Genomic DNA, 25,653 nt, shown 5'->3' with positions numbered 1-25,653 from the left:
ACAACCATTACAACTTCAACTTGAATCATTAAAATCTCATTTTCATTATAGAACCAACAACAACATCAACTAAAACACTAAGTAACATTAATTCATTCCTTGCCATATACAACACCATACATACGGCCAACACCCCAATGTAAATTCCATGATTCCCATTCATTTTCTACACATTACAACAACACACAAACATGCTAAATACACTTGATTCATTATTCCTACACATTACTACACCCACACGGCCAAAACCTCACATGCACGGTTTCACTCCAACAAGCAATATTTCCATAATTTCATTCATTTCGACACACTACAACAAACATGAACCATCCATAACACATAAAAACAAGATTAAACCTTACCTTTCTTCTTCAACTTTCCAACTTAGCTAGGGTGGTGAATGAAGAAAACGAATAGCTTATTGCTTCCAACAACACTCCCACGTTAATGAGCACCCTCCAATTAGTAAGTTTGCATGAAGAAACAATTTTTTGCTTGATCAATTCTTGGTCTTCAATTTCCTTGGTCTATGGCCGAATGGCCTTGTTTTTCTCCTCTCAAAACTTCTTGATTTTTCTTGATCTTTCTTAAGTGAAGAAGGAGAATAAGATGACTTATTAGTCATCTTATACACTTATATTTATCATCCATGTGGCCATGGCCCACACCAAGGTGGCCGGCCACATGGTCCTCTATATTTTTTTTTCTTTCTTCTTTTCTTTTTTTCCATTTTCTTGACATAAAATACTTTCCAAAAAACTAGCTTTTGACCCAAATGTTTCCTTAATATTTCCACGCCACTAAAATCATACGCAAGTTATACTTTTAAACAAATAAAAGTCTCTACTTCGTATCCCGGAATGGTCTTGTTCTTAACTTATCGTAGTTAACCCGGATTATCCCGACGTACCAAAATACGGGATATAACAGCATGGCATGGATAGAAGCTCACCCGTAGATCTGATCAAGCAAACTAGCTTTAAGCTAGAGATGTGGTCTGGATGAAATCTCTGGAACACAATCTGCACTCAAAAAGGGTGCAGCAAGGTAGTATCAGTACAAATACTACGTATCGTTAGATATCATAGGCCGACTAAGATTAGTTCACGCATATAAGCATAAAAAAACACGATAAACAGATAGGCACATAATACTCAAATCAAGGTCACAGAATCTCCCATAACTGAATCACAGCCTAAGATGAAGCTTCTAAATCACAAGTCTGTCAAGTCTCAATAATCTCACCCGATAATCACAAGTCCAAGTTTCGACCCCAGATAGAGTCACTAATCCATATCTTTAACTCCATCATTAATCATATCTGTTCCATGTAGCCGTTTCAACAAACCGTGCAAAAATCAGAACTAAACGGGCCATATAATGATCCAGAATAAAATGTAATGATGTGCCATGCAATGCAATGCACTGGCCAATTATCTCAAAACTCTCACATATCTGTACACACATGCTAAATGGTAACGTTTGACCTATTAGCCATGACCTGCAGGGGTTCCATGGTGTCCATGTACCCTCGCTCCGAAATCCTACCTCAGATCACGAGCCTTTAACTTAGGCCACATCCTCACCCCCTGTCAAATGTGCCTTTTCATATTTATAATATCTTTCGCATCACAATGTATTTTCGTTCCGCAATCAATAAGGAATGTGAACAATCAATAAGTCAATGTCAGGGAACACAAGTCACCATGTCACAAGTCATATCAAGACTCAAGAATCAATTAGTCAATAACATGAATAAGGGATTACTCCAAGTCAACAAGAAGAGTGTATATGAACTCCTTCTTTATCATTTCATATCAGTTCATCATTGTCATGACCCAACTAAGGGCCATGACGGGTATCCAGAGCTACCCTACCAAGCACCGCCCATCATACTTTTCATCTAACTCTTCCTGAATATACCTTACTCTCAACACGGAACTTGTCATAATACAATCATCATCATTTCCAAAATACATCTACTTTTGTGGACATAAGCTTACGAGGCTATCGAAAAGGACTATACAAATATACACTGTAGTAATCATGAGACATCTGCTACCCACACATAAGTATCTACGAGACTCTACAGGAATACCGAGACATAAGGACGGGACGGGACAGGACCCCGTCATACCCAATATATGTACACAAAAGGATATACCCAAAATCTGCAAGTCCGGAGTAATGGAGTGTTCCTGTATATATATGCTGAACAGGCTCCTAGGAATCCGCTCTATCTCCCTGTGTACCTGTGGGCATGAACACAGCGTCCAGAAAGAAATAGGAACGTCAGTACGAACAATGTACTGAGTATGTAAGGCATGAGTAATACTAACATAATAAAGAAATAATGAAACATGAGGCAAAGATATAACCTGTACGGCAAGTTCCTCTTGAGGCGAATATTATGCCTGCTTAACTTTTTAAACAAAACACATGTCATGCATATCAAATGTACCATCATCGTTAATCCATGGACGGGTAACTATCGCACGCCGCCCACTAGTGGTGTCATGCCCGGCCAAATAGGGATGGTGTTATCATAAGCCGCCCGCCTTAGCGGTGTCATGCCCGGCCAAATAGGCACGGTGCTATCATAAGCCTCCCGCCTTAGCGGTGTCATGCCCGGCCATCTAGGCACAGTGTAATCTCATCAACATGCATTCAACATAAAGCAGGCATAAGAGGTCAAATAAAAGATGTGACTCTATCGGAGTGACGTAAGGTCGGTAACCTCCGATTATCTTATGGAACAATCATAATCGGCATGCCTCACCTTGAAGGAACTAGTATCATAAGGTGAGACTAGCAACAATGAGCAACATCAAAGAATTCACACCACAAGACCATTATCCTCACAATAACATCAAGTCATAAGTTTTAGGATCTCTAGACAAGGACTCATCATCATCATCATGTTCATAACATATGTCTTATCTTTATCTCATGAGAAGCTCTTAATAATCCTAGACTTGTAACTTTTGGAATCAAGGAAAGTCATGGATATCATAAATAGAGATGTTAATATACGAGTCATGCCTTTTGAAAGATAGGGGGACTAGCCATGCATACCTTTATATCTCCTTAACACTAAACGCACTTCTTCCAAGCTAACGATTCTACATTCAAGAGAGTTCACACTATAATTAGATAGTGAAAACATACTTAAGCTTAAGCTAATGCGACTGAAAGCTAATGAAAATTGGGAAGCATTTTCCTTTGTTTTTACAACTTTCTCCATATAATAAACAACTCCCAAACACCATTAACAACACCCAAAACATCGTAATCAATAAACTTCTTCAAGTTAAACATCATTCGATTCTAAAAATGCCCTTCTAATGTCATCCATAACCATAACTATGGCGTACCACCATATTCGTTCGCATATAATGCTTTTTCAACATTCTTAATATCCTTCACCACAAGATTATACTCATGACACATCAAGAACTATGATTCATGTCAAGTCACTATCCAAGAATACCATCAATTCCACCTTTGAGCTTCATATTCTACTCACTTCCTTTATTCAAGTTATTCCACAACCAAATACTCTTATTACCATGGATTAAATGTGAAACTCACCTTTGATCACATAGGAATGGTCCTTGGATGAAAATACTCCATTTAAGAAAATCCCTAACTTCAATTCCAAAGAACTTCTTGGCTTCTAGCAACCCTAGAGAGCATCCTTGCACTTGATTTCCGTAGATTAATGATGTTTGATCTTTAATTTGCCTTGGATTTATGTTAGTAGGGTGTATAGAATATTCTAGAGCTCTCAAGAAGTGTGGAGGAAGTGAGAGAAATGAAAAATAAGAACTTGGGTCTTCTATATATACTTGCAAAAATCTGACCCGACATGGTTTTATACGGACACTTATACGGTCCGTATAATTTTATACGGTCTGTATAAGTGATCGTATAAGTCCATCAGAGACTGGTCCATCCTGACACTGTTATACGGACCATTATACGGATCGTGTAAATGGTCGTATAACCCACTTTTCTCCCGAACTTGATCTCATCGATTCGTTTGATCTCCAATCCTTGTGGAACCTTCTTAGCACTTGTTTAACACTTCATTAACAATCTAGACATCCTTATAACTCATTCACAAGACCTTACTAAATAATCTTTAACTCGATACTTATGAAACCTTTCTCTCAAACATGACTTATACCTCACTTTCCTTCGATGAACTTTCTTCCTCCGATTCATACAACTTCAAAATCTCATCGTATACACTTTAAAACTACCAAATACCCTCCTTAATGTTATAAGAACTCCATGTTCACCTTAAGCTGACATTAGTCTACATATGACACAACGATATAAAATTTCGAGGTGTAACACTCTCCCCCCCTTAACAACATTCGTCCTCGAATGTTAAGCTCTCGGGGGTTTCTACAAAAATTTCGCCAGAGTTTCTTGTTATATCCCGTATTTCGTACGTCGGGATAATCCGAGTCAACCTTGAGAAGTTAAGGACAAAGCCATTCCGGGATACGAAGTCGAGATTTCAACCACAATTGTGTTTTAAGATGTAAGTGTGCATGATAAGGTGGCATGAAAACATTAAGGGAACATTTGGGGTTAAAAGCCACTTTTGGAAAATATTCTAATTTTGGAAAGAAAATTAGTTCATGAGCAAAAAAAAAAAAAATGAGGGCCATGTGGCCAGCCACCTTATGTGGGCCATGGCCACATGGTTGGATAATATGTGCAAATAAAAATATGACTTAGTCATCTTCTTGTTCACTTCTAACACTCTAGAAATTTCAAGAAAAATTGGGAGAGAAAAACCATAGGCCATTCGGCCATAGCACAAGAAAAATTGAAGATCAAGATTGATCCCAAAAAAATAATTTCTTCTAGTTTTCCTACCAATTGAAGGGTGCTCTTTAACGTGAGATAGTTGTTAGAACAAGCAAAGCTCTTATTCTTGCAAGAACAAGGCTAGCCGAGTGAAAGAAGTTGGGAGAAGAAGGTATGCTTTAATCTTCTCTTTTATATGTTATGAATGGTTTGTGGATCTTATAGCATGTAGAAATGTATGAAATTCATGAAATATGGATGTTATAGTGAAGCTGTGTATATGTGGGTGTTGGCCGTGTGTGTGTGTGGTGTGTAGGAGCAATGGATTAATGGTATTTAGCATGTTTGTATGTTGTTGTAGTGTGTAGAAATAGATGGAAATCATGAAAATGGCATATTAATGTTGTAGCCGTATGAAGGGTGTTGGAACCGTGCATATGCAGTATGCACGCCAAGAATAAAGTAATTTTATTTAACGTTTTGTTTGTTGTTGTCGTGTGGATTCTATGTTGATAATAAAAGTTTAATGAATCAATTTGAAGTTGTAATGGTTGTGGGCTGATTTGGAAGCCAATGTAACTCTTATGTAGATTTTATATTTATGGTGATGACATTGTTAACATATAGATTGTTGATGTAGTTTATGAGTTTTGGAAGAAGGAAATATGTTAGTGATGTTCTCGGGTTGGGGAGGATTTCGGGTAAATTGGAGTGTTAGTTGGATTGTTGGAAATATTGTGTGAATTTTTTAAAGTGTTCTTGAATATTGTTTGAATGGTTTTGGAATAGAAATTGAATGTATGAGCATGAATATCGGTTGGAATGTAAGTAGTTGAAGTGGGTATATTGGAATATTATGAATGTTGTTGAAGTTATATAAAAGGAGCTATTAATGTTAAAATGCATTTTTTAATTGATTATTGAGGTAGTAGTTTGGTTGTTGGTGTTGTTGTTGATGAATTTGGCCGAGTTGAAATCTCGGGGTTGGTGTATTCACAGGGGAAATGCTGCCCAAATTTCTGTAGAATTTGGTGTTCATTTGGAATCGGATTCCTAAATGCCTTTAGCTAACGTTTGATAGTTAATGACGTATTGTAGATCTTGGGAAGTCCACGACGTAAATTGGATTAGCTTGGAGAGCGAACGAGGTATGTGAAGCTCACCCTTCCTTTTTGGCATGTCTTAGATGTAAGGGAAATATCCTACGAGCCACGGGGTAATTCTATTCTTGCGATCCGAGCGTGTTTATGACCTTTTATTCGTTTCTTAATATTACATTCTTAAGGTAGCTATGTTATAATCCTTGTGTCTTTTGTGTGATCAAATTCCAAGTGTTACCTAAAGAAGTTGTTCTTAAAGAGGATCCCGAAACTACGAACTACCGTAACTTTCACAAAAAGGCTCAGATCGCCTCGATATGCTCGTAGGAGTTTTCGTAGCGTATGATGACTCTAAATTCCATGGATGGGCTCGGATTGGTTTGATACCTATCCGTGGGCCCCCGAGACGTTTCGTGGTATAGTTCTACCGGTTTGATTGCAAGAACATAATATGCTTACTATTCCGACCCCCGAGTTTGATTACCTATTTATTTATCGAGTCTAAACGTGGATTGTTATGCATATAATTTCGACACGTAGCTATGATTTCCAAAGTTCGATTTGACATGTTCCGAGAAAGATGTCCGAAAGGTACTTGACATAATTCTTGTCCGATTTTCAAATGATAGTTCGTTTAACTTATTTCATCGAGTCTTTGATATGATTTATGTGCATATGATTTCTCACTACTCTGCTCGTGCAAAGCTCAATATGTCCTTCACTGAGTCCCGGGCCAGGACACGCATTCGTGCACATTCCACTGCATTATTCACCGAGTCCCTCGCACTGTAGGGCGGGACACGCTATATATATATATATATATATATATATATATATATATATATATATATATATATATATATATATATATATATATATATAGATATGATGATGTGATGATGTGATGATATGGGGATGGCATATGATGATTCCATTCACCGAGTCCCTCACTAGAGGGCCGAGACACGCTATGTATATGCATATGTATATGATGACTACTTACTTACGTTATGATATGATCATGCATGATTTATGTTTCAGAGGTAAGCCTTTCCTGATACTGTTCTCATGCTCCATACTCTTTATTTCAGTACGATTATGTTTACGGTATTCTATGCTTTACATGCTCAGTACATATTCCGTACTGACCCCCTTTTCTTTCGGGGGCTGCGTTTCATACCGCGCAGGTACAGATACTCGTTTGGGTGAGCCACCAGCTTAGGATCCCTACTCAGCTAATTTGGAGAGCTCCCTTGTCCGGAGCCCAGATTTTGGTACAGACCCTTTTGTTATATGTGTATATATTTATTCAGGGTACGGCGGGGCCCTGTCCCGTCATATGATTCAGTTATTACTGTTAGAGGTCTGTAGACATGAGCGTGGGTTGTGGGTAGCACTATTCAGTTGTGTTTGTATTCTGCATATCTTCAGGCTGTATATATGATATATGTATATATGTGTGCGCGGTGTCGTGCCTTTATGTACGTATAAGTTCCTAACTTATTTGCTATGATCTGATTACGATTGATAGGTGGGTACGAGTGCCCAGCTCGGGCACTAGTCACGGCCTACGGGGCTGGATCATGACATTTCTTCTATAATATTGCACTACCATCCTGTCACAAAGAACCCAAAATAACACTGCCACACAGGGCTACAATATCACAACACACAACATGGCCACACGCGACCAAAAGAATTAAAAGTAAAGCATTGCATTATATACCTGGGGCAATGGCGTCTCATCTTGAACCTCTTCTGGGTGTGGAGATAAATGCGTATACTTGGACTTCGTACCCTTTTTTGCTTCCCAATGCATCTCTTCTACTTACGCATTCTTTCCTAATATCTTCATCAAGCTCACATCAGTTCGCCACCCCATAGCCATTAGTGAGGACCATAAGAATTTCCTGTAAAGTCTTTTAATAATGATCCTAAATCTCTTCAAGATGTAATCTCCACGTTCCAGTGATTTGATGCTCTCTTATTCTTGCAAGCTTTATACAATCATCTAGTTATATCAATTCCAAATCATCTTTACAAGCCTCTTCATTTTTCCTAAAGGTCTAACACACGTGTTCATAGCATGCCTTGGGAAGTTAGGAAATGAGCACTATTTGCCTATCCATCTCCAAAATGGGGTTTACTAGGATGGCCTATATTTCCCAAGTTTCTCGGAATGTGTCGATCTTTAGGCACTAGTGAAGAACTGAATATTTTAGTCTGACAATATCCATAGATAGCTTATATGATTCTTTACAAATGCAACCTCCACTTCGGCTTTAGGTTCGTTCTTGTTCTTGGTTGGTATTACAGGATTGTCTTACACTGATTTACTCCTTATTACCTCCTACACTATCACCTTTCACCTTTAGTTCCTCATTTTGATCCAGCTTATGCCATTTACTATCGCCTTTAATTCCTTTACGTTTGAGTACTTTATGCTTGAAATGCTTGCATAATCCATAAACTTTCTTTTCTAAATGATCATACAAATCTTTTCCTTTTCAATGTAGATTGCTACCATCAAATATTTACATGCTTTCAAATGGTTTATTTTCATTTCGATCCCCTTCTATTGTTAATTCCGCATCCTTCTATTAACAAAGGCATTATCAAATGCTGAGTCAAGTATTGCCTTTGAGGCTTTCCCTGTACAATGCTATCTCCATCTCCATACAACTAGCTCGTAGTGGCTATTTCAATTGGCTCCTCATCTTAGCCGATTATTCACTTCTCTCTCTCTAATCCAAGTCTTACACTCATCGCCTGTATCCTCTCACTATGAAATCATTCGCATGGGCCCTTATTGTATAGAAATACCATTTTATTCTTGTCCATCTTACATTTGACTAGAGGTCCTAATATTCACGTGAGGTATCTTTTTAAAGTTAATACTTCTCTTGTATTCTTATGCCTATCTTTTAACTCTACCTCATAATCCACCTTATTGTTGTACGACTGCCATGTTGGATTCTCCGCCCGTCTTACATTCTATGGCCCATATCTTGTATTATTTCATTCTTACGCCTCCGGCGGTTACGTCGCCTCAGAAAGTCGAAGTCTACTCCTTTGATGGTCTCTTTTTGTTACCGTTTAGTTGCCACAACTATCAAACCATAAGGGAATTGTTTTTACCCCAATGTTTCTTTCATTACCTCTATAAATACCCATAGACCATCTTGTATGTTTATCATTTCCACCAATATAGCTCATATTCGCTCTATGCTCTCTATGACGGATCGTCCACCCACTCGCCCTCTCTTGGCTCACCTTTTCTCAATAATCTCTCCCTGGAACCCTTATCGGATACCTTATCGAGGGCGTAATTCCATTCGTTGTTGCCTTACACACATGTAAAGTCAGTCCATTGATCATTCACCATGAAACCTTGTTTCCTCTTTCGTCTCACTTCCTATCCTTTTCCTCCAATGATTTCGTTCATAGAATAATAGTCTATGCATAGTTCAAGGTGGCATCGACTTCAGCGTCAATCCTTTCATTCCCTTTTCTGATCCAATTCCCGCTGCCATAGGAGTATTGTACCCCGCTATCCCAGCATGTTAATAACGGGTAACACATGGTCCATTTAGAATTCTTTATATGGATATCGCGTAAACTCGCTCCTCAAGCATAAGATATCTAGCACAACAAATGGTTAAATAATTCTCGTCATAACATAATTAGCCACACCGTCCTTACATTAAGATTCAAAATTTCAATCACTCCATGACACCTATCACCATTCCTACTTGATGTTAGGATATCCACAGGGTTTGGTCCTATTCCACCCTCTGTTTATCGGGTTTCTGCTTTAATAGACCTTTCTTCTATTTACCTCACTTTTGCCCTTCCTTCTCTATTTCCAACATGTTTCTCTTTCTTCTTTTATCTACACATCACACATACTGGACATTCGTCATTTATAGTTCTTTTATTTCGTTGATCAACCTTATTTTGGTTTCGCTTCCCTTCATATCAGTAATAATAAACTTCCATCATGTAATTGTCCGAGTAATTTCCTTGATAACTAACCTGAACTACAATGCAGAATACAACTGCGGTCATACTATCGATCAATCGTCCGGCAAAGAGCTTTTGTGACACATCCCTTCTAACCTCTTTTCTCGAGGTATCTCCGAGGTCATTAAGGCTAGCTTATAGTGGCATGAAAATTTTCTCCCACTATAATCATCAGGCAAAGCCTAGCTTAATAATTTTATTCGGTGTCACATGCATTGGCCTATACGTATACATTAGGCTCATTTTATAATTCGATCTTCCAAAGCATGAAAAGGCTAACCAAGGCTCATTTTATAATTCGATCTTCCAAACATGAAAGGGCTAACCAAATTCTTCTAACTTACGAATCCTTCTAGAATGCCTGTCTCTTTAATTCTCCTTAGTATGTCAAAATTCTTTCTATTTCAAGTGCATCATTCTCCCTTCCCATGTTCTTTATTCCATCCTAACCTATTCAACATTCCCTTAGTCTAATACATACTCGTTGCTGGTCCTCTCTTCTTCTCATGGCAATTCTGTCTACAGTTCCCACAATTTCCTTTAGATTCCTGGGAGAATTTCGACAGTGTTACCTTTGTAAATATAACAATCCCAAACCTACACATAGTGTTATACCCGGCATTTTTGCACATTTGGAAAGTTTGGAATAATTTTTGCTTGTAAGAAATAAGGCCACATTTGAATCTTACTAGTATGAATATGTTGGCTATGAAAAATATTGGTGTGGAAGTGTTGGAGAAGGCCAAGGGTAAAGTTGGAATTTTGAAAATTTGTTTCGGGAATTTTTAAAATATGATCCATGATTAATTGGGCTCAAAAAAAGAAAAAGAAATGAGGCCCAAAATTGGAAGCCTTGGCCGGCCACTTCATGGCCCAAATCCATGGATTTTAAATTAATCCATGTGATGAATTAAGGGAGAGGACTATATAACATTCTAGGCTATCTAGAATTTTCAAGAAAAACAAAGAAAAAAAAAGAAGAGAAATCAAGAAAGGAGCCGTCGGCTCAAGGGAGAAAGAAAAGAAAGAAAAGAAAAGAAATTTTCTAGCTTGCATCTTCAATCCAAAAATCTTGTTCTTCTTGAATTCGTGACAAGTGCAAGACGCTCTTTGACGTGGTATAATTGGTTGGGAGGAAGAACTCCGTTTGCGGAAAGCTGAAATTTCAAGGAAAGGTAAGATTCTTATGTTTCATGTTATGGAGTGAATTTATATGTTATAATGATTAGAATTAAGAGAGTGTGGTGTGTGTGTGTGTGCATGACCGTGTGCATGTGTAGAACCATGCATGGCCGTGAGCCTTGTTGTGGAGAAAGAGCAAGAATTTTATGTTTCTTCTCATGTTGTAGGAAATTTATAAGTGTTGTGGTGAATGAAATTGAATGGAAATCATGGGGTTAAGAGGTGTTGTGTGAGCCGTGTGTATGTGTTTATATATATATATATATGTGGCCGTGTAGTGCTATGTATGTAGGGAAATTGGTTGAATTTATTTAGTATGTTAATTATGTTGTTATGATCTTGTGAAGTGAATAGAAGATTAATGGCTTTGTTGCAACGGAAGAAAAGTGGATGTTGGCCGTGTAGTATGGATAAAATGAAATAAGAATGAATTATTTTGCTTGATATGTTAATTGTGTTGTGATGATGTTTATAACATGAATAAAGGTTAAATGGTTTGAGTTGGTACTGGTTTGAAAGTATGAAGTCGAAAATCTCGAGAATTCTTGCATTTTGTCCAAGGAAATAGTAGGTTAATGGCATTATGATGCGATGTTGTTTTGACGAGAGATTGTTGTGGTTGTTGTTGGTTATTGTTGGTTGAAATCCGAGTTTGGATTTTATTTAGTTGAATCTCGGGGGAATCAAATGTTATACTTATAGGGGAAATTATAAATAACTCTGGAGCCGAAATTTCGGTAGCCAAATAGAAACCAAGGATTGAATGTCAACTTGCATGAATAGTAATTGGTATATATATATGATGACCAAATTTGCTTTTGGTATTATTTTCGACGAAACATCAAAGAATTCACACCACAAGACCATTATCCTCACAATAACATCATGTCATGTGTTTTAAGATCTCTAGACATGGACTCATCATCATCATCATGTTCAATATTTTATCTCATGAGAAGCTCGTGTGTATCCTAGACTTGTAACTTTCCTGAGACTTAATCATAAATATGTGGGAAAGTCGCGTGGTACGAATACCCGGAGAGATAGTAATATACGAGTCATGCCTTTGAAAGATAGGGGGCACACTAGCCTTACATACCTTTATGTCTCCTAGACACTAAATGCTCTTGATTTTGATTCCAAGCTCCCGTACATTCAACATTCAAGAGAGTTCGCACTATAATTAGATAGTTGAAAACATACTTAAGCTTAAGCTAATGCGAAATCGAAAGCTAATGAAAATTGGGCAGCATTTCCATTGTTTTTACAACTTTCTCCATATAATAAACAACTCCCAAACACCATTAACAACACCCAAGACATCATAATATATATATATATATATATATATATATATATATATATATATATATATATATATATATATATGTACATCATTTGATTCTTAAAATGCCCTTCAAATGTCATCCATAACCATAACTATGGCGTACCACCATATTCGTTCACATATAATACTTTTTCAACATTCTTAATATCATTCACCAGAATACTATACTCATGGAACATCAAGAACTATGATTCATGTCAAGTCACTATCCAAGAATACCCTTAATTCCACCTTTGAGCTTCATATTCTACTGCCTTCCTTTATTCATATATAATCAATATATATTACCATGGATTAAATTTGAAACTCACCTTTGATCACATAGGAATGGTCCTTGGATGAAAATACTCCATTTACGAAAAGCCCCAACTTCAATTCCAAAGGACTTCTTGGCTTTTAGCAACCCTAGAGAGCAACCTTGCACTTGATTTCCTTAGATTAATGTTGTTTGACCTTTGATTTGCCTTGGATTTATGTTAGTAGGGAGTATAGAATATTCTAGAGCTCTCAAGAAGTGTGGAGGAAGTGAGAGAAATGAAAAATAAGAACTTGGGTCATATATATATACTTGCAAAAATCTGACCCGACATGGTTTTATACGAAAACTTATATGGTCTGTATAATTTTATGCGGTCTGTATAAGTGACCGTATAAGTCCATCAGAGACTGGTCCATCCTGAAAAAATTATACGGACCGTATAAACTTATATGGACCATATAAATGGTCGTATAACCCACTTTTCTCCCCAACTTGATCTCGTGGATTCGTTTGGTCTCCAATACTTATGGAACCTTCTTAGCACTTGTTTAAAACTTCATTAACAATCTAAACATCCTTGTAACTCATTCACAAGACCTTACTAAATAATCTTTAACTCGATACTTATGAAACCTTTCTCCCAAACATCACTTATACCTCACTTTCCTTCGATGAACTTTCTTCCTCCGATTCATACAGCTTCAAAATCTCATCGTATGCACTTTAAAACTACCAAATACCCTCCTTAATGCCATAAGAACTCCATGTTCACCTTAAGCTGACATTAGTCTACGTACGACACAACGATATAAAATTTCGAGGTGTAACAATCATATAATTAATCAATCAATATCAAACACAAGGCATCATGCCACAAGTCTTTTATGAATCTTTCCGAACCATTTCCATCATGTATGAGTGAGTGAATGCAAAATGCTAAATCATTGCAATCAATGCCAATGAATATACGATGGAAGTCACAACACTATAAGCCATATCAAGACTTATAAAAATCAATGGAATGAACTATACGCACCATCTTAGTCAAGATAAAGAGTCTATAACACCTTTTTCCTTCTAATTAAACAAGTGCACTTCGTACTAAGTCTTATGTCATCAAATGCTCCATTTTCTCAGGTATCATCAACATACCAAGTCGTAATTTAATATCAAAGATACGTATGAAATGAGAATGTATGCCATGCATGTTATCATCATTAACAATACATCATGCTCCACGTTTTCATATGTGTATTATCATAAGTACATATCACGATTCAGGTCTACTCTCATTAGCCTTCCTTTCTCCGAAATAGCAAAACAACAATTCAGGTAACAAGTCTAATCACCATAAAGTAATGGCGAGAAGCCCATATAATTAGAAGTCATACCAACCTAGGTAATATCCAACCAAACACCATGTCCGAAGGCCAAATCATGCTTTCTTCCGTCAATTCTACATAATATATATGTTTCGCTAATCAAAGTCTAACTAAAGTAAGCCGTAACCTACCTCGAATGCAGAACAGGAGCCACGAACTATTCCAGATGAGCCTTCTATTTCTGAAGCGCCTCAGAACGGTCAAAGTCTAGCAATATAATGCTAAGTAAGCGATAGACCTTCTAATCAAACAAGAACAATAATTGGGGAAGAAGACCCAATTACTTCTGCCATTTTCAATTGGGTGAACTATCACTTAATGGTGAATATCTTATAACTTCTATCGGTACAATCATACTATTCCAATTCATGGGTTTTCTAATCAATTTCACCCTTTCAAACAGATTTTAAGCCAAAGTTCCCATTTTTATTCGAACCCTAATTCTCAAAACACAATTCTCATCATAGGAAGTGATAATCTATACTCCTAGATGATTAGACAACAATAAAATCAAAAACCCATCAATTATTTAAGGTTTACTAATTCTAGGGTTCTAGGATTTTCATTCACCATTAGAGAACCTTAAACCAGCCATGGAACTTAAAGAAGAGAGGTAAAGGAACACATAAAGGTAGGGACATACCCTCAAAGATGCTTTCATCAATGAATGGAATAAAATTAGCATCTTTCTCTTTTGAAAATTGTGGTTGGAGTTTTGTGGGTAATGACTTCGAAATTTCAATATAAAAGTAGGCTTCTGCCCTCTAACCATCGCTGAAGTGGTTTCGCTTCCGCGGTAATGAGTTTCACTACAACGGGTTAGCTGTAGCACTCCCTAGCTTCGCTGCAGCGGACTTGCTGGTATAGCCCGCACTAAAATGACCATAACTCCCTCATCCGAAGGAGAAATGCGACGATTCTTTTTGCTAAAGCTTCATAATTACGATACAGATCTAATGGTTCAATAAAAACACAAAACAAAGGTAGTTTGATCAAAATGGTTCCCTTTATAACTAACGAACTACGGCAAAAACATTGAATTCGAGCGCGACAAACCCCAAACCTATCTGAAACTCTTTGGAACTTCACCAAAACTTATGGACAAGTCCAAAATCATGATACAAACTTGTTGGAACTTTCAAAGCATTGACATGGGGTCATCTTAACCGAATGTTGACCGTGGTCAACTCTGTTTGTTTAACTTAACTAGTTCCTCCACCAATGACTCAAATCACACTCAAACCTTTCGGGAATCAAATCAATGACTTCACTAAGTCATAAGGCATAATAACGGGAATCGAGGAAGGGTCAACAAGGGTAAATGGGTAAAAATACCATAACGACCTAACGGGTCATTACATATGCAAGAAAATAGAATGGGTGGAACTGATCCAAGAACATGATTTATCACATTGATAGAAGCAGGACAAAAGAGATGAAGATGACTCAGTCACAGAGAAGTTCAATGAATTGAATAGAACAAGCATGACAACATGTTCAATCGCAAGGAGTTCTCAGATGCCGATGATGAATGAATCAGAAGAAGAAGAGATCATCAGCAGAAAAGGTGAAGATGACTCAAAAGTATAGTGTTCAAGTAAAGAGAGTTGTAGACAATACATATGAACCAAGTCGTCAAACATGTTCCAGAACAAGAAAATAATCAGAGTCTAAGAGCGAGACTATTACACCCCATACTTTTGGAGAAGCACTTGTTAAATTTGAACGTAAGTATGTCAAGATATGGCTAGGTAAAACAATTTTGGATTGTGAGGAACGAAGCATTATTAAGTATATTGTTAAGTAAGGGATGAATTATGATCTTGTAAGTCGTAACCGGAAAGGAGATGTTACACCTCGCAGTTTGGACGTTGAGTTCCGTAGGTGTTAAGAATCGCTTAATGTGAACACTAGAGTGATATGTGCCTATCTTATGGTTATAAGGGTTTAAGTGCATAGAGTAAGCTATGGAAGGGTTAAAGGGCAAGTGAATTAAGGAAATTAAATTTGTTAGAACTTGGAAAAAAATATGAGGGGCAATTTTGGCCCAACTTGGAGAAAGAATATCTTCTAGTAGATGAGGAGTTTTAAAGCAAAGTAAAAGCCTAAAATAAAGTTCATCGTGTCTAGTTTCCAATGCAAAAACCGCTCGTTGATACGGTATCAAAGTGGAGAATTATGGACATTACAAGTTAGGCTGACAGAGCAAAAACGCTGCTACAGTAATCAGACTGCTACAGTACCGACTTGCTACAGTACTGCTACAATGGCCCGACCCGAATTTGATCTACTATTTAAGGATCAAATCTGATCCTAAACCTCATTTTTCAGCCAAGAAATACTCCAAATATTTCCCAAATCTTCTAGAAAATTCTCCCAACTTTCGTCCACTAGATTTTAACGAAATTAAGTGAAATCCCTAAATTTAAGTTCGGACAACATATAGCTGCGATTATAATATCGAATTGCGGTGAAACTTTGCTTGGATTCAAGGTAGTAATTAAAGATATTGCAATTATAGCGGGTGAAAGGTATGAATATTTCCTTATTAGTATTGATTTAAGCTTATCTACGGAGGAAAAGTTACTGCATGAGCGTATAATGAATTTCTGGGTCGAGAAATTGGATCAAACATCGTGTGAGGTGTCTATGGAATATTTTGGTGTTGATAATATTGTTGTTGATGTTGGTATTGTTGTTGTTGTTGTTGGTTGCTGAATTGAGATTTTGGGCTAGGAATATAAACAGAGGAGATGCTGCCAAAATTTCGGCATATTCTAGAAAAATTTATTTGGAGGCTTAGGATAAGCATATAACAACGAGCCTAACAATAGTATGAATGGTTTTATATGTAGCTTTCAAGACAGGAGGTAGGTTGGAAAGTCGAGAAGCGAACTTCCAGGTATGTTAAGGCTCATCCCTTTCTTTCAAAGGCATGATTCCTATGTTTTGATTCCATACATGACATTCATAATATTTTTACACCTAGAAATGCCAGAAGTCTATAGTTTCTGAAGAATCTTACGATGAATCCAATCCTAGAGATTTTCAAGCCTAAGGTTCTAGATGATTTCATGACGTGACTGAGCGTGCTATATAATATATGGCCTCATCTTATGTCTGAGTGTGCTATATAACATATGGCCTCAGCTTATGTCTGAGCGTGCTGTATAACATATGGCCTCAGCTTATGCCCGAGCGTGCTATATAACATATGGCCTCAGCTTATGTTATGGATCATTCAAAGTGAGACGTGATAGTGGTGATGATTACGGTAGTGATGAAGATCCTTATTATCCAAACGAACCCAGCTAATAAACGGATTCCAAAGACTCTATTCCTAGACAGTGCAGGGATATTCGTATCCTTGACCTATTAAGTCCCGAAGGGGCATCCATAAGTTGTGCGATTTTATAATGATGTCTAATTCCTGAAGGGGACATTCTTAAGGTTTCCTTATTCCTATGCATTTTACATTTAAATTTTGAGTCTCGAAGGAGACAAATAAAAAGGGGAAGAAGTTCTGATTTTTAAGAAAAGGGAAGAAGTTCCCGTTTTGAACTGAAAGTTGCTCCGAAGGGAGTCTTTTGATGGTTTCCAAAGATTTTCATGCATTTTCATATTTACATACATGCACGACATCATTTCATAGGGAAGGGGAAAGGGCTAAGGTGTTATATACGCAAACCATCTGATCAGTTGGTATACGATGATTATGATGCCCGAAGGGGCCATTATGTTATTATGCCCGAAAGGGCTACGAGCAGGGTGAAGGCATGCATTATATATATATATATGTATACATATATACATATATATATATATATATATATATATATATATATATATATATATATATATATATATATACTACATATATATACACATAAATTTCATGTGCACATACATGTTTATCAAAGTTAGTTATTGGTATAGATTGAGTTTGTTACTCTTTTATCATCCGAGTCGAGATAGCTTGTTTCAGTTCTGCCTTACATACTCAGTGCATTATTCGTACTGACGTCCCTATGCCTGGAGGCGCTGTGTTTCATGCCACGCAGGTGTATACATATGAGTAGAAGACATTGGCTATAGGATATTCCCAGGCTATCAGCTGGATTGGTGGGCTCCATCTCAGTTCGGAGTGTTGCCGAGTCAGAGTACTTATGTTATGGTATCTCGTGTATGTTAGAGATTTTTGCAGACAGTATCCTGTGGATAGTGCGTCGAGATGTCGACAGTTGTGTAAAGCGACCATATAGGTCGATGTATTCTATGCTTTATTTTTTAAAGATTTTATTGTGACTAAATGTTTTCTTTGAATTAACGATAAGGGAGAAGTCCCTGATTTGACGAAAGAGTTTTATTGAAAGGTTTTTCATATTTTACTTGACGGAAGTGTCACTTCATAATTTAAAGGTGCACATAAGGTTTTGACTTATGAATAGAATAGTAGTAGGGCACTCAGCCGAGCAGGGTCCTGGGTGTCAGTCACGGCCCTCCAATTTGGGTCGTGACAGAGACAAGGCTGACGACATGATTTACTCCAAAGAATGAGTAAATCTAAATAAAGAAGAAGACACACACAGAGCATCACTTGATTAATGAAACAAGTCTGTCAACATGTTCCATCATCCATCATAAAGCAGACTCAAGACAGAGTTGCGGGAATGAACAAGAAAGGGATGATAAAATAGGTTTGTGAACTTGTTCCATCTCAGACAGTGCAGAGATTCAGAGGCAGACGAACCATGTGGATGAAATAGGTTCGTGAATGTGTTCAAATGCAAGTCCTACAACAACTGGGATTTGCAGATTTATGGTAAAGACTTGGTAGTCAAGTATGCAAATTTCCTTGCCATACTTGTTGGGATTAGTAAGACTTCTACAAGGACAAGAAGCGGACTCAACAATGAAATAATCCAAATAGAACACATACCCTAACATCTCATGGGCCTACTTGAAGAGGGTTTTGTGTTTGCCGACCTGCTGTGCACTCAATGTTATAAATATACAAGTCTTACCAAGAAGAAGTTTTCGCACCCACAAAGATAGAATTCCAAATATTGAGCAATCAAAAGATATATCACGAATATTCAAGAATCCAGGTGTGCGTCCCTAGTATAAGAAGATAGATTGAAGGATTATTCTATTGTATAATGTTTTGCGATTCTTAAGCCTAAAAACTTGTAGTAGGTTGTTTATCGAGTTGTATCTGTTTTGTTGCACGACCTACTTTCTATCCTATGCGTATCCAATTCTCACTTATAGGATGGAACACGTTATTGTACATGTTCTATGCCATCATCGTTGCGGAATAAAACTTTATATAAGTAAAGGACACACTATATTTTTGTGGAAACCACCCGACTCAAAATGTGATAAAAAAAACACGACCTATAAACCTGTAGGATTTCCCCAACTTCACTACAACAATGAATCCAACTGCAAGTTACAATTACAACCTCTGTAATCTAACTCCTATCTCAGCCTTGCTACCCAAACTCTGACTAACAAGTTATCTCCAAGTAGTAAACTCCTACTTGAAGTTACAACACTTGTATAAACTTTTATACTTCTTAATAAGTGGATAAAGATACAACTCGATAGAACAAACCTAATACAAGATATCTAGACTTATGAACTGGAGAACATTATCCAGTAAAACAGTTCCTTCAATCCTTCTTCTTGCAAGGATGCAACCCCGGATTCTTGAATATTCTTGGATATATCTTCTTCGCTCAATATTGAATTCCCTCTTTTTGGGCGCGCAAACCACTTCTTGGAAAGACCTGGGTTTTTACAACTATCACGACCCAATTTAAGAAGTCGTGCGGGCACCTACCTATCACACCTTGGTAAGCGAACCCTTAACCCAACATTCAACAAAAAAAGTATAAATAGCGGAAGAAGATAAATTAACGTAAGTCTGACATATGGATATATAATAAAAGCGGAAGTACATCAAAAACCACCCTAGTATTTGGTCTAGATATACAAGAGCATCTAACTAAAATCTCTAAGTCTGGAAGTAATAATAATACATCAATGGTCATAAATGTGTCTCAAAATAGCAAAAATAAGGCATAATAAAGGAAGAGTCCTCGGGTAGCGAAGCTGTTACATCCTGTATTCTCATGCGTTAGAAAGTGTACGAGTTAAATGATATTAGTAATGGACATGAGGTTATCCCCCAAGGTTATAGGTGGTTAGATTGATGGTACAGATGTGTTGTAAATATCAGAAGTTAAACAAATAGAAGAAAATAAGTTTCATCGAGGTTTAAAATTTATTTGAGTGAAATACGGTCCAAGCTATGATATTCCATATTTTTGAACTAGGAAAGTGAACCGTCCAACATGAGGAAATTTATCCGAATCCGGAGAATTTGGTTATATTTAAGCATGAAAAACAAGAACTTGGTATATGTGAGGAATGAAGTCCAAAAATAATTTGGGCCTTAACAAGTGTAACGACGGTGATTGGAAATTATCCTTTATGTATGGCAAACGAGGCTGTGGACTAGTGTTATATTACATGATCATGATAATGGGTATATGAAGTATATAAAAAAATAATTATTATTTAAATGGGTTGAGATCAAGAAATTAATTATGTGTGCAATCTATTAAGTCGAAATTTGCAATGGAGATTAAAGAATTAATTGAGATTAGTGGATAATTATTAGCGTGCGATTCCACACGTGTTATGAACAAATAATGGGCAGCAAGGCATGATAGAATAAATTCAACAAGGTTGATGTAGAATAATTATTAGTTGCTGCATATGTGTCTAATGGTGGCACCTTTAAGACAAAAACTCATTATTACAAAGGAATGGTCAAAAAGGGGGTGGATCCCACTGCCCATAATGAAGAATTTAATTATGATCTTCTATATAATGAATATTAGACGTGGGCAACACAGGACTTTCTATATAATTTTGGTTCTTTCAAATGGAAAAGTCGTGCAACTTAGCAACCTTCTTTGGAAATTAAATAGCAACGAAGTGTACTGCAATGGCACTGAAATTTGACGCAGCAAAGTGTAGTTTTTCTCAAGAAAAATACGGGTGTTGGGCACCATTTTGATCTCGTTGTTCGTGTTGTCGTGTTATTGGATTCGGACTTTCTTCGTATTAAAGTAAGGTGGAAGAAGATTATTTCTTGGAATATAAGGTAAGAATTCTCCTCTATTAGATATATTTAAATTCGTCCAGGTCATAGTTAAATTATGACATGGGAAATACGAAAATTATGCCGAAAATCAGATAAATTATCATTGTTACCATGTGGACTGTTTGGTGGTTGTTATAAATTGTTTGGTGTACTGGAATATCGGGGAATTGGCTGTAGTTGTTGTTATTAGTATATTATGAATATACAGAAATAAAGAAGTGTGTACAAACATTGACATCCGGATGTATATTGGACCGTTTTGGAAGTAAATTAAGAATGGATTTAATTCTAGTTTGATATGAAATTTTGGTATTGTTGTTGTTGGTATTTTGATTGATGTTTGGCTAAGTTGGAATTTCGAGGATTGTTAAGTTTACGGTGGGAAATGCTTTACTTAAATTTTCTCTAGAATTTACGACGCGTTTTTATAATCGATTAACTAATGTTAATACAAATTCTCCCGTGAAGGTAACGACGTGACATTAGGGGAGGGCAAGTGAACGATAACATAGCTAAACGACAAAGGTATGTGAGGCTAGTCCTTTCTTTCCAATGGCATGAATCCCATAGTATAAGTTCTTTTACTCTTCATGAGTTCATGTATTCCAAGAAGCTAAAAGCCTAGATCCATAAATGTCTATATAAGATAAGAGATATGATGTAATGATGCCATATTGATAATGATGCTATTTATTGCTTACACTCACCTTATGTACTAATTCCTTCAAGGTGAGGCAGAATGTCAATAATTGCTCCATAATGAAATCGGGGAATCACGACCTTACGTCACCCCGATAGAGTATAGTTGATCTTGAGTCTTATGCATGTACTATGATAAGCATATTATTACAAGTATTTTATGATGAGCATGTCATGATCATATTACACCGCGCCTAGTTGGCCGGGCAGTCACCGCTAAGGCGGGCAGCTTATACACCATGGCCAGACGGCATGGGCAGACACCATTAGTGGGCGGCATGAGATGATACCCCGGACGCGGGCTAATGTTATTGATTATCACACCGTACCTATATGGTCGGGCAGTTTATATACATATGTGTTATGCATACATGAGATGATGAGTATGGAAGTAAGTCAGCATGCAATATGTCTCTATGATTCACAATTAGTTACAGATTATACTTTTTTTTTATTGATGCCTCCCTATTTCATTGATGTATTATTATTGATTATGCCTCTCATACTGAGTACAATATTCGTACTGACGTTCGTTTTCTTTGGACGCTGTGTTCATGCCCACAGGTAGACAGGGAGGTGAGCTTGATCCAGATCCCTAGTAGCTGTCAGCTAGTTGAGAGCACTCCATTGTCCGGAGGTGCTTATGATTACTCTTTTGTTATATTTGTACATTTTGGGCACGACGGAGTCTTGTTCCGTCTACATGTGTAGTACTCCGAGAGGCTCGTGGATGCGCGATGTGGGTAGTATGGTCTCACAGTTCCATGTATATGTGTATTATTATTTTGATAGCCTACGGGCCTATGTTTATGGGAGTATGATTCCTACTATGATTTGTATATGATTATAATAAAAAAAGAGCATAATGAGAATAGTAAGCAGCAGAATAAGCGGTGCTCGGTGGTTAGCCCCGGGTACCCGTCGCGGCCCTTAGTCGGGTCGTGACAGAAGTGGTATCAGAGCAGTTCAGTCCTAAGAAGTGTCTACGAGCCGTGTCTAGTAGAGTCTTGTTTATGGTGTGTAGCGCGCCACTCTAATAAACAAGAGGCTACGGGGCATTTAGGAAAAATGACCGTCTTTCATCTTAAAGAGATCGTGCGATAGAGCCAAGTTAAGGATGCAACTATCTAATCTTTTCTGTTTAATTTTCAGCAATGCCTTTGAGAAAGAAGAAGAAAGCCAGCACAATACGAGGCGCTGCGGGAGAAGGCACCAGCCGAGAGCCCCCGGTTGAGCTAGGACATAGTGAATCTCAGAGTGCCACTCCCTCGCACGCTACCTCTATTCCTCCAGTAGCAGGAGGGCATGAAGAGGTCTTCACTCCAGCTCCAGTGCATCCAGTCCCTCCACCGGTTACTTCGGGTCAACAAGTGACCGAGGCCATCCATTTACTGACACAGTTGGTTGCCACCCAGGCACAGCGGCAGAATGTGAGTTCAAGTGATCAGTCAGCTAGTACCAGAGCTCGTGATTTTATTAGTCTGAAGCCTCCGGAGTTTTTTGGGTCAAAGCCGGATGAAGACCCGCAAGGTTTTATTGATGAGATGTTGAGGACATTGAAAATTATTCATGCCTCCGAGACCGAGTCCGTGGAGTTGGCCTCTTATAGACTCCGGGACGTGGCAGTGTTATGGTATAACAACTGGGTGCTGTCAAGAGGAGAGAATGCGCCTCTGCCTATATGGCAGGAATTTGTGGATGCTTTTATTCGTCACTACTTGCCGCCCGAGGTTCGCCGAGCTAGAGCGGACAGGTTCTTGAATCTAAAGCAAGGAAGCATGAGTGCTCGAGAGTATAGTCTGCAATTTAATTCCTTAGCCCGGTATGCCCCGACTATGATGGCCGACATGGGGGATCGTGTGCATAGATTTGTGAGTGGTTTGGGGCCACACTTATTCAAAGACTGTCTGACAGCCTCGTTGCAAGCAGGGATGGACATTGCCCGTATACAAGCTCATGCTCAGAATCTAGAAGGAAAGCAACCTCCGCAAAGGGGTGACCGCGATGTTGATCGAAGGCAAAACAAGAGGGATAGGTCGATGGGAGAAAGCAGTGAATATAAAGGGGGATCAAGGCAAAACTATTCTAGTCACTCAGTTCAATCGGTGACTAGCGTACCTCCACGAGTTGCAAGCCAGGGGTACGATTTCTCTAGTCATACCGGACCGGATCAGAGTTTTACAGAGTCGGGCTCTCGGTATAGGGGAGATTATAGCCAAAGAAGACCCCCAGCACCGCGGTGCAGTCAGTGCGGTAGACTACATTCCGGACGGTGTCTCCAGGGATCAGATGCTTGTTACGCCTGTGGCCAGGTTGGGCACATGATGAGAGATTGTCCGTCGATGAGTGGTAGAGTTGGGACTCAGCCCACAAGATCAGTGGCCGGTTCTTCTTCGGTGCGCCCAGGAGGCCAGACTCCCTCGATTCCAGCAGGTCAAGGTAGAGTCAGAGGGGGAGCATCTACTTCAGGTGCCACTCAGCCCCGTATATATGCTCTAGCAGATCGACAGGATCCAGAGTCATACCCCGATGCCGTCACAGGTACATCTGCACCTTTGATAATGTGTGAAAGAAGAAATGAATATTTGTAATATTAAGCAAGTATGAATTGAGAGGTTTTATGCTATGTAGCGACGGTAATCGATAAAGTATGTTTTGTGGTATTAACAATGTTTATATATACCCTTGAGGACAGTATTGATCCATCACCCGTAATCTTTATAAAATACTTTTTTTTTTAAAAGTACTACCGATGGGACTTAAAGGGTATTGTAGGGATGATGGTACTTAAGTTTTAAGGAAGTATTGGGAGTGCAGGACTAGTTTAACATTCGAGGACGAATGTTCTAAAGGGGGGAAGGATGTTACATCCCGTATTCTCATGCGTTGGAAAGTGTACGAGTTAAATGATATTAGTAATGGACATAAGGTTATCCCCCAAGGTTATAGGTGGTTAGATTGATGGTACAGATGTGTTGTAAATATCAGAAGTTAAACAAATAGAAGAAAGTAAGTTTCATCGAGGTTTAAAATTTATTTGAGTGAAATACGGTCCAAGCTATGATATTCCGTATTTTTGAACTAGGAAAGTGAACCGTCCAACATGAGGAAATTTATCCGAATCCGAAGAATTTGGTTATATTTAAGCATGAAAAACAAGAACTTGGTATATGTGAGGAATGAAGTCCAAAAATAATTTGGGCCTTAACAAGTGTAATGACGGTGATTGGAAATTATCCTTTATGTATGGCAAACGAGGTTGTGGACTAGTGTTATATTACATGATCATGATAATGGGTATATGAAGTATATAAAAAAATAATTATTATTTAAATGGGTTGAGATCAAGAAATTAATTATGTGTGCAATCTATTAAGTCAGAAATTTGCAATGGAGATTAAAGAATTAATTGAGATTAGTGGATAATTATTAGCGTGGGCAGATTCCACACGTGTTATGAACAAATAATGGGCAGCAAGGCATGATAGAATAAATTCAACAAGGTTGATGTAGAATAATTATTAGTTGCTGCATATGTGTCTAATGGTGGCACCTTTAAGACAAAAACTCATTATTACAAAGGAATGGTCAAAAAGGGGGTGGATCCTTAGCCCATAATGAAGAATTTAATTATGATCTTCTATATAATGAATATTATA

The 25,653-nt window shown here is 37.8% G+C and overlaps 1 protein-coding gene across 7 annotated transcripts in view; it reads left to right on the top strand.

The window, feature by feature from the left end:
• LOC132045752 (uncharacterized) overlaps positions 1-25,653 on the top strand; it is a 61,734-nt gene that overhangs the window by 34,347 nt on the left and 1,734 nt on the right. For 2 of the 7 annotated variants that reach the window (XM_059436337.1, XM_059436338.1), the window contains exons 2-4: positions 21,764-21,820; positions 22,559-22,631; positions 23,147-24,535. In XM_059436337.1, the coding sequence (XP_059292320.1) occupies positions 23,149-24,535 (1,387 nt within the window). In that variant the 5' untranslated portion in view covers positions 21,764-21,820; positions 22,559-22,631; positions 23,147-23,148. Of the gene's footprint in view, positions 1-21,154; positions 21,296-21,691; positions 21,834-22,558; positions 22,632-23,146; positions 25,341-25,653 lie in introns of those variants that run through there. The other 5 variants (XM_059436333.1, XM_059436331.1, XM_059436334.1 and 2 more) reach the window with 5 other exon arrangements.

This window comes from Lycium ferocissimum, unplaced genomic scaffold, assembly GCF_029784015.1.
Source record: "Lycium ferocissimum isolate CSIRO_LF1 unplaced genomic scaffold, AGI_CSIRO_Lferr_CH_V1 ctg781, whole genome shotgun sequence".
NCBI classification, from domain to species: domain Eukaryota; kingdom Viridiplantae; phylum Streptophyta; class Magnoliopsida; order Solanales; family Solanaceae; genus Lycium; species Lycium ferocissimum.
Note: the sequence above shows the minus strand (reverse complement) of the source record. Positions and strands in the feature narration are given on the sequence as shown.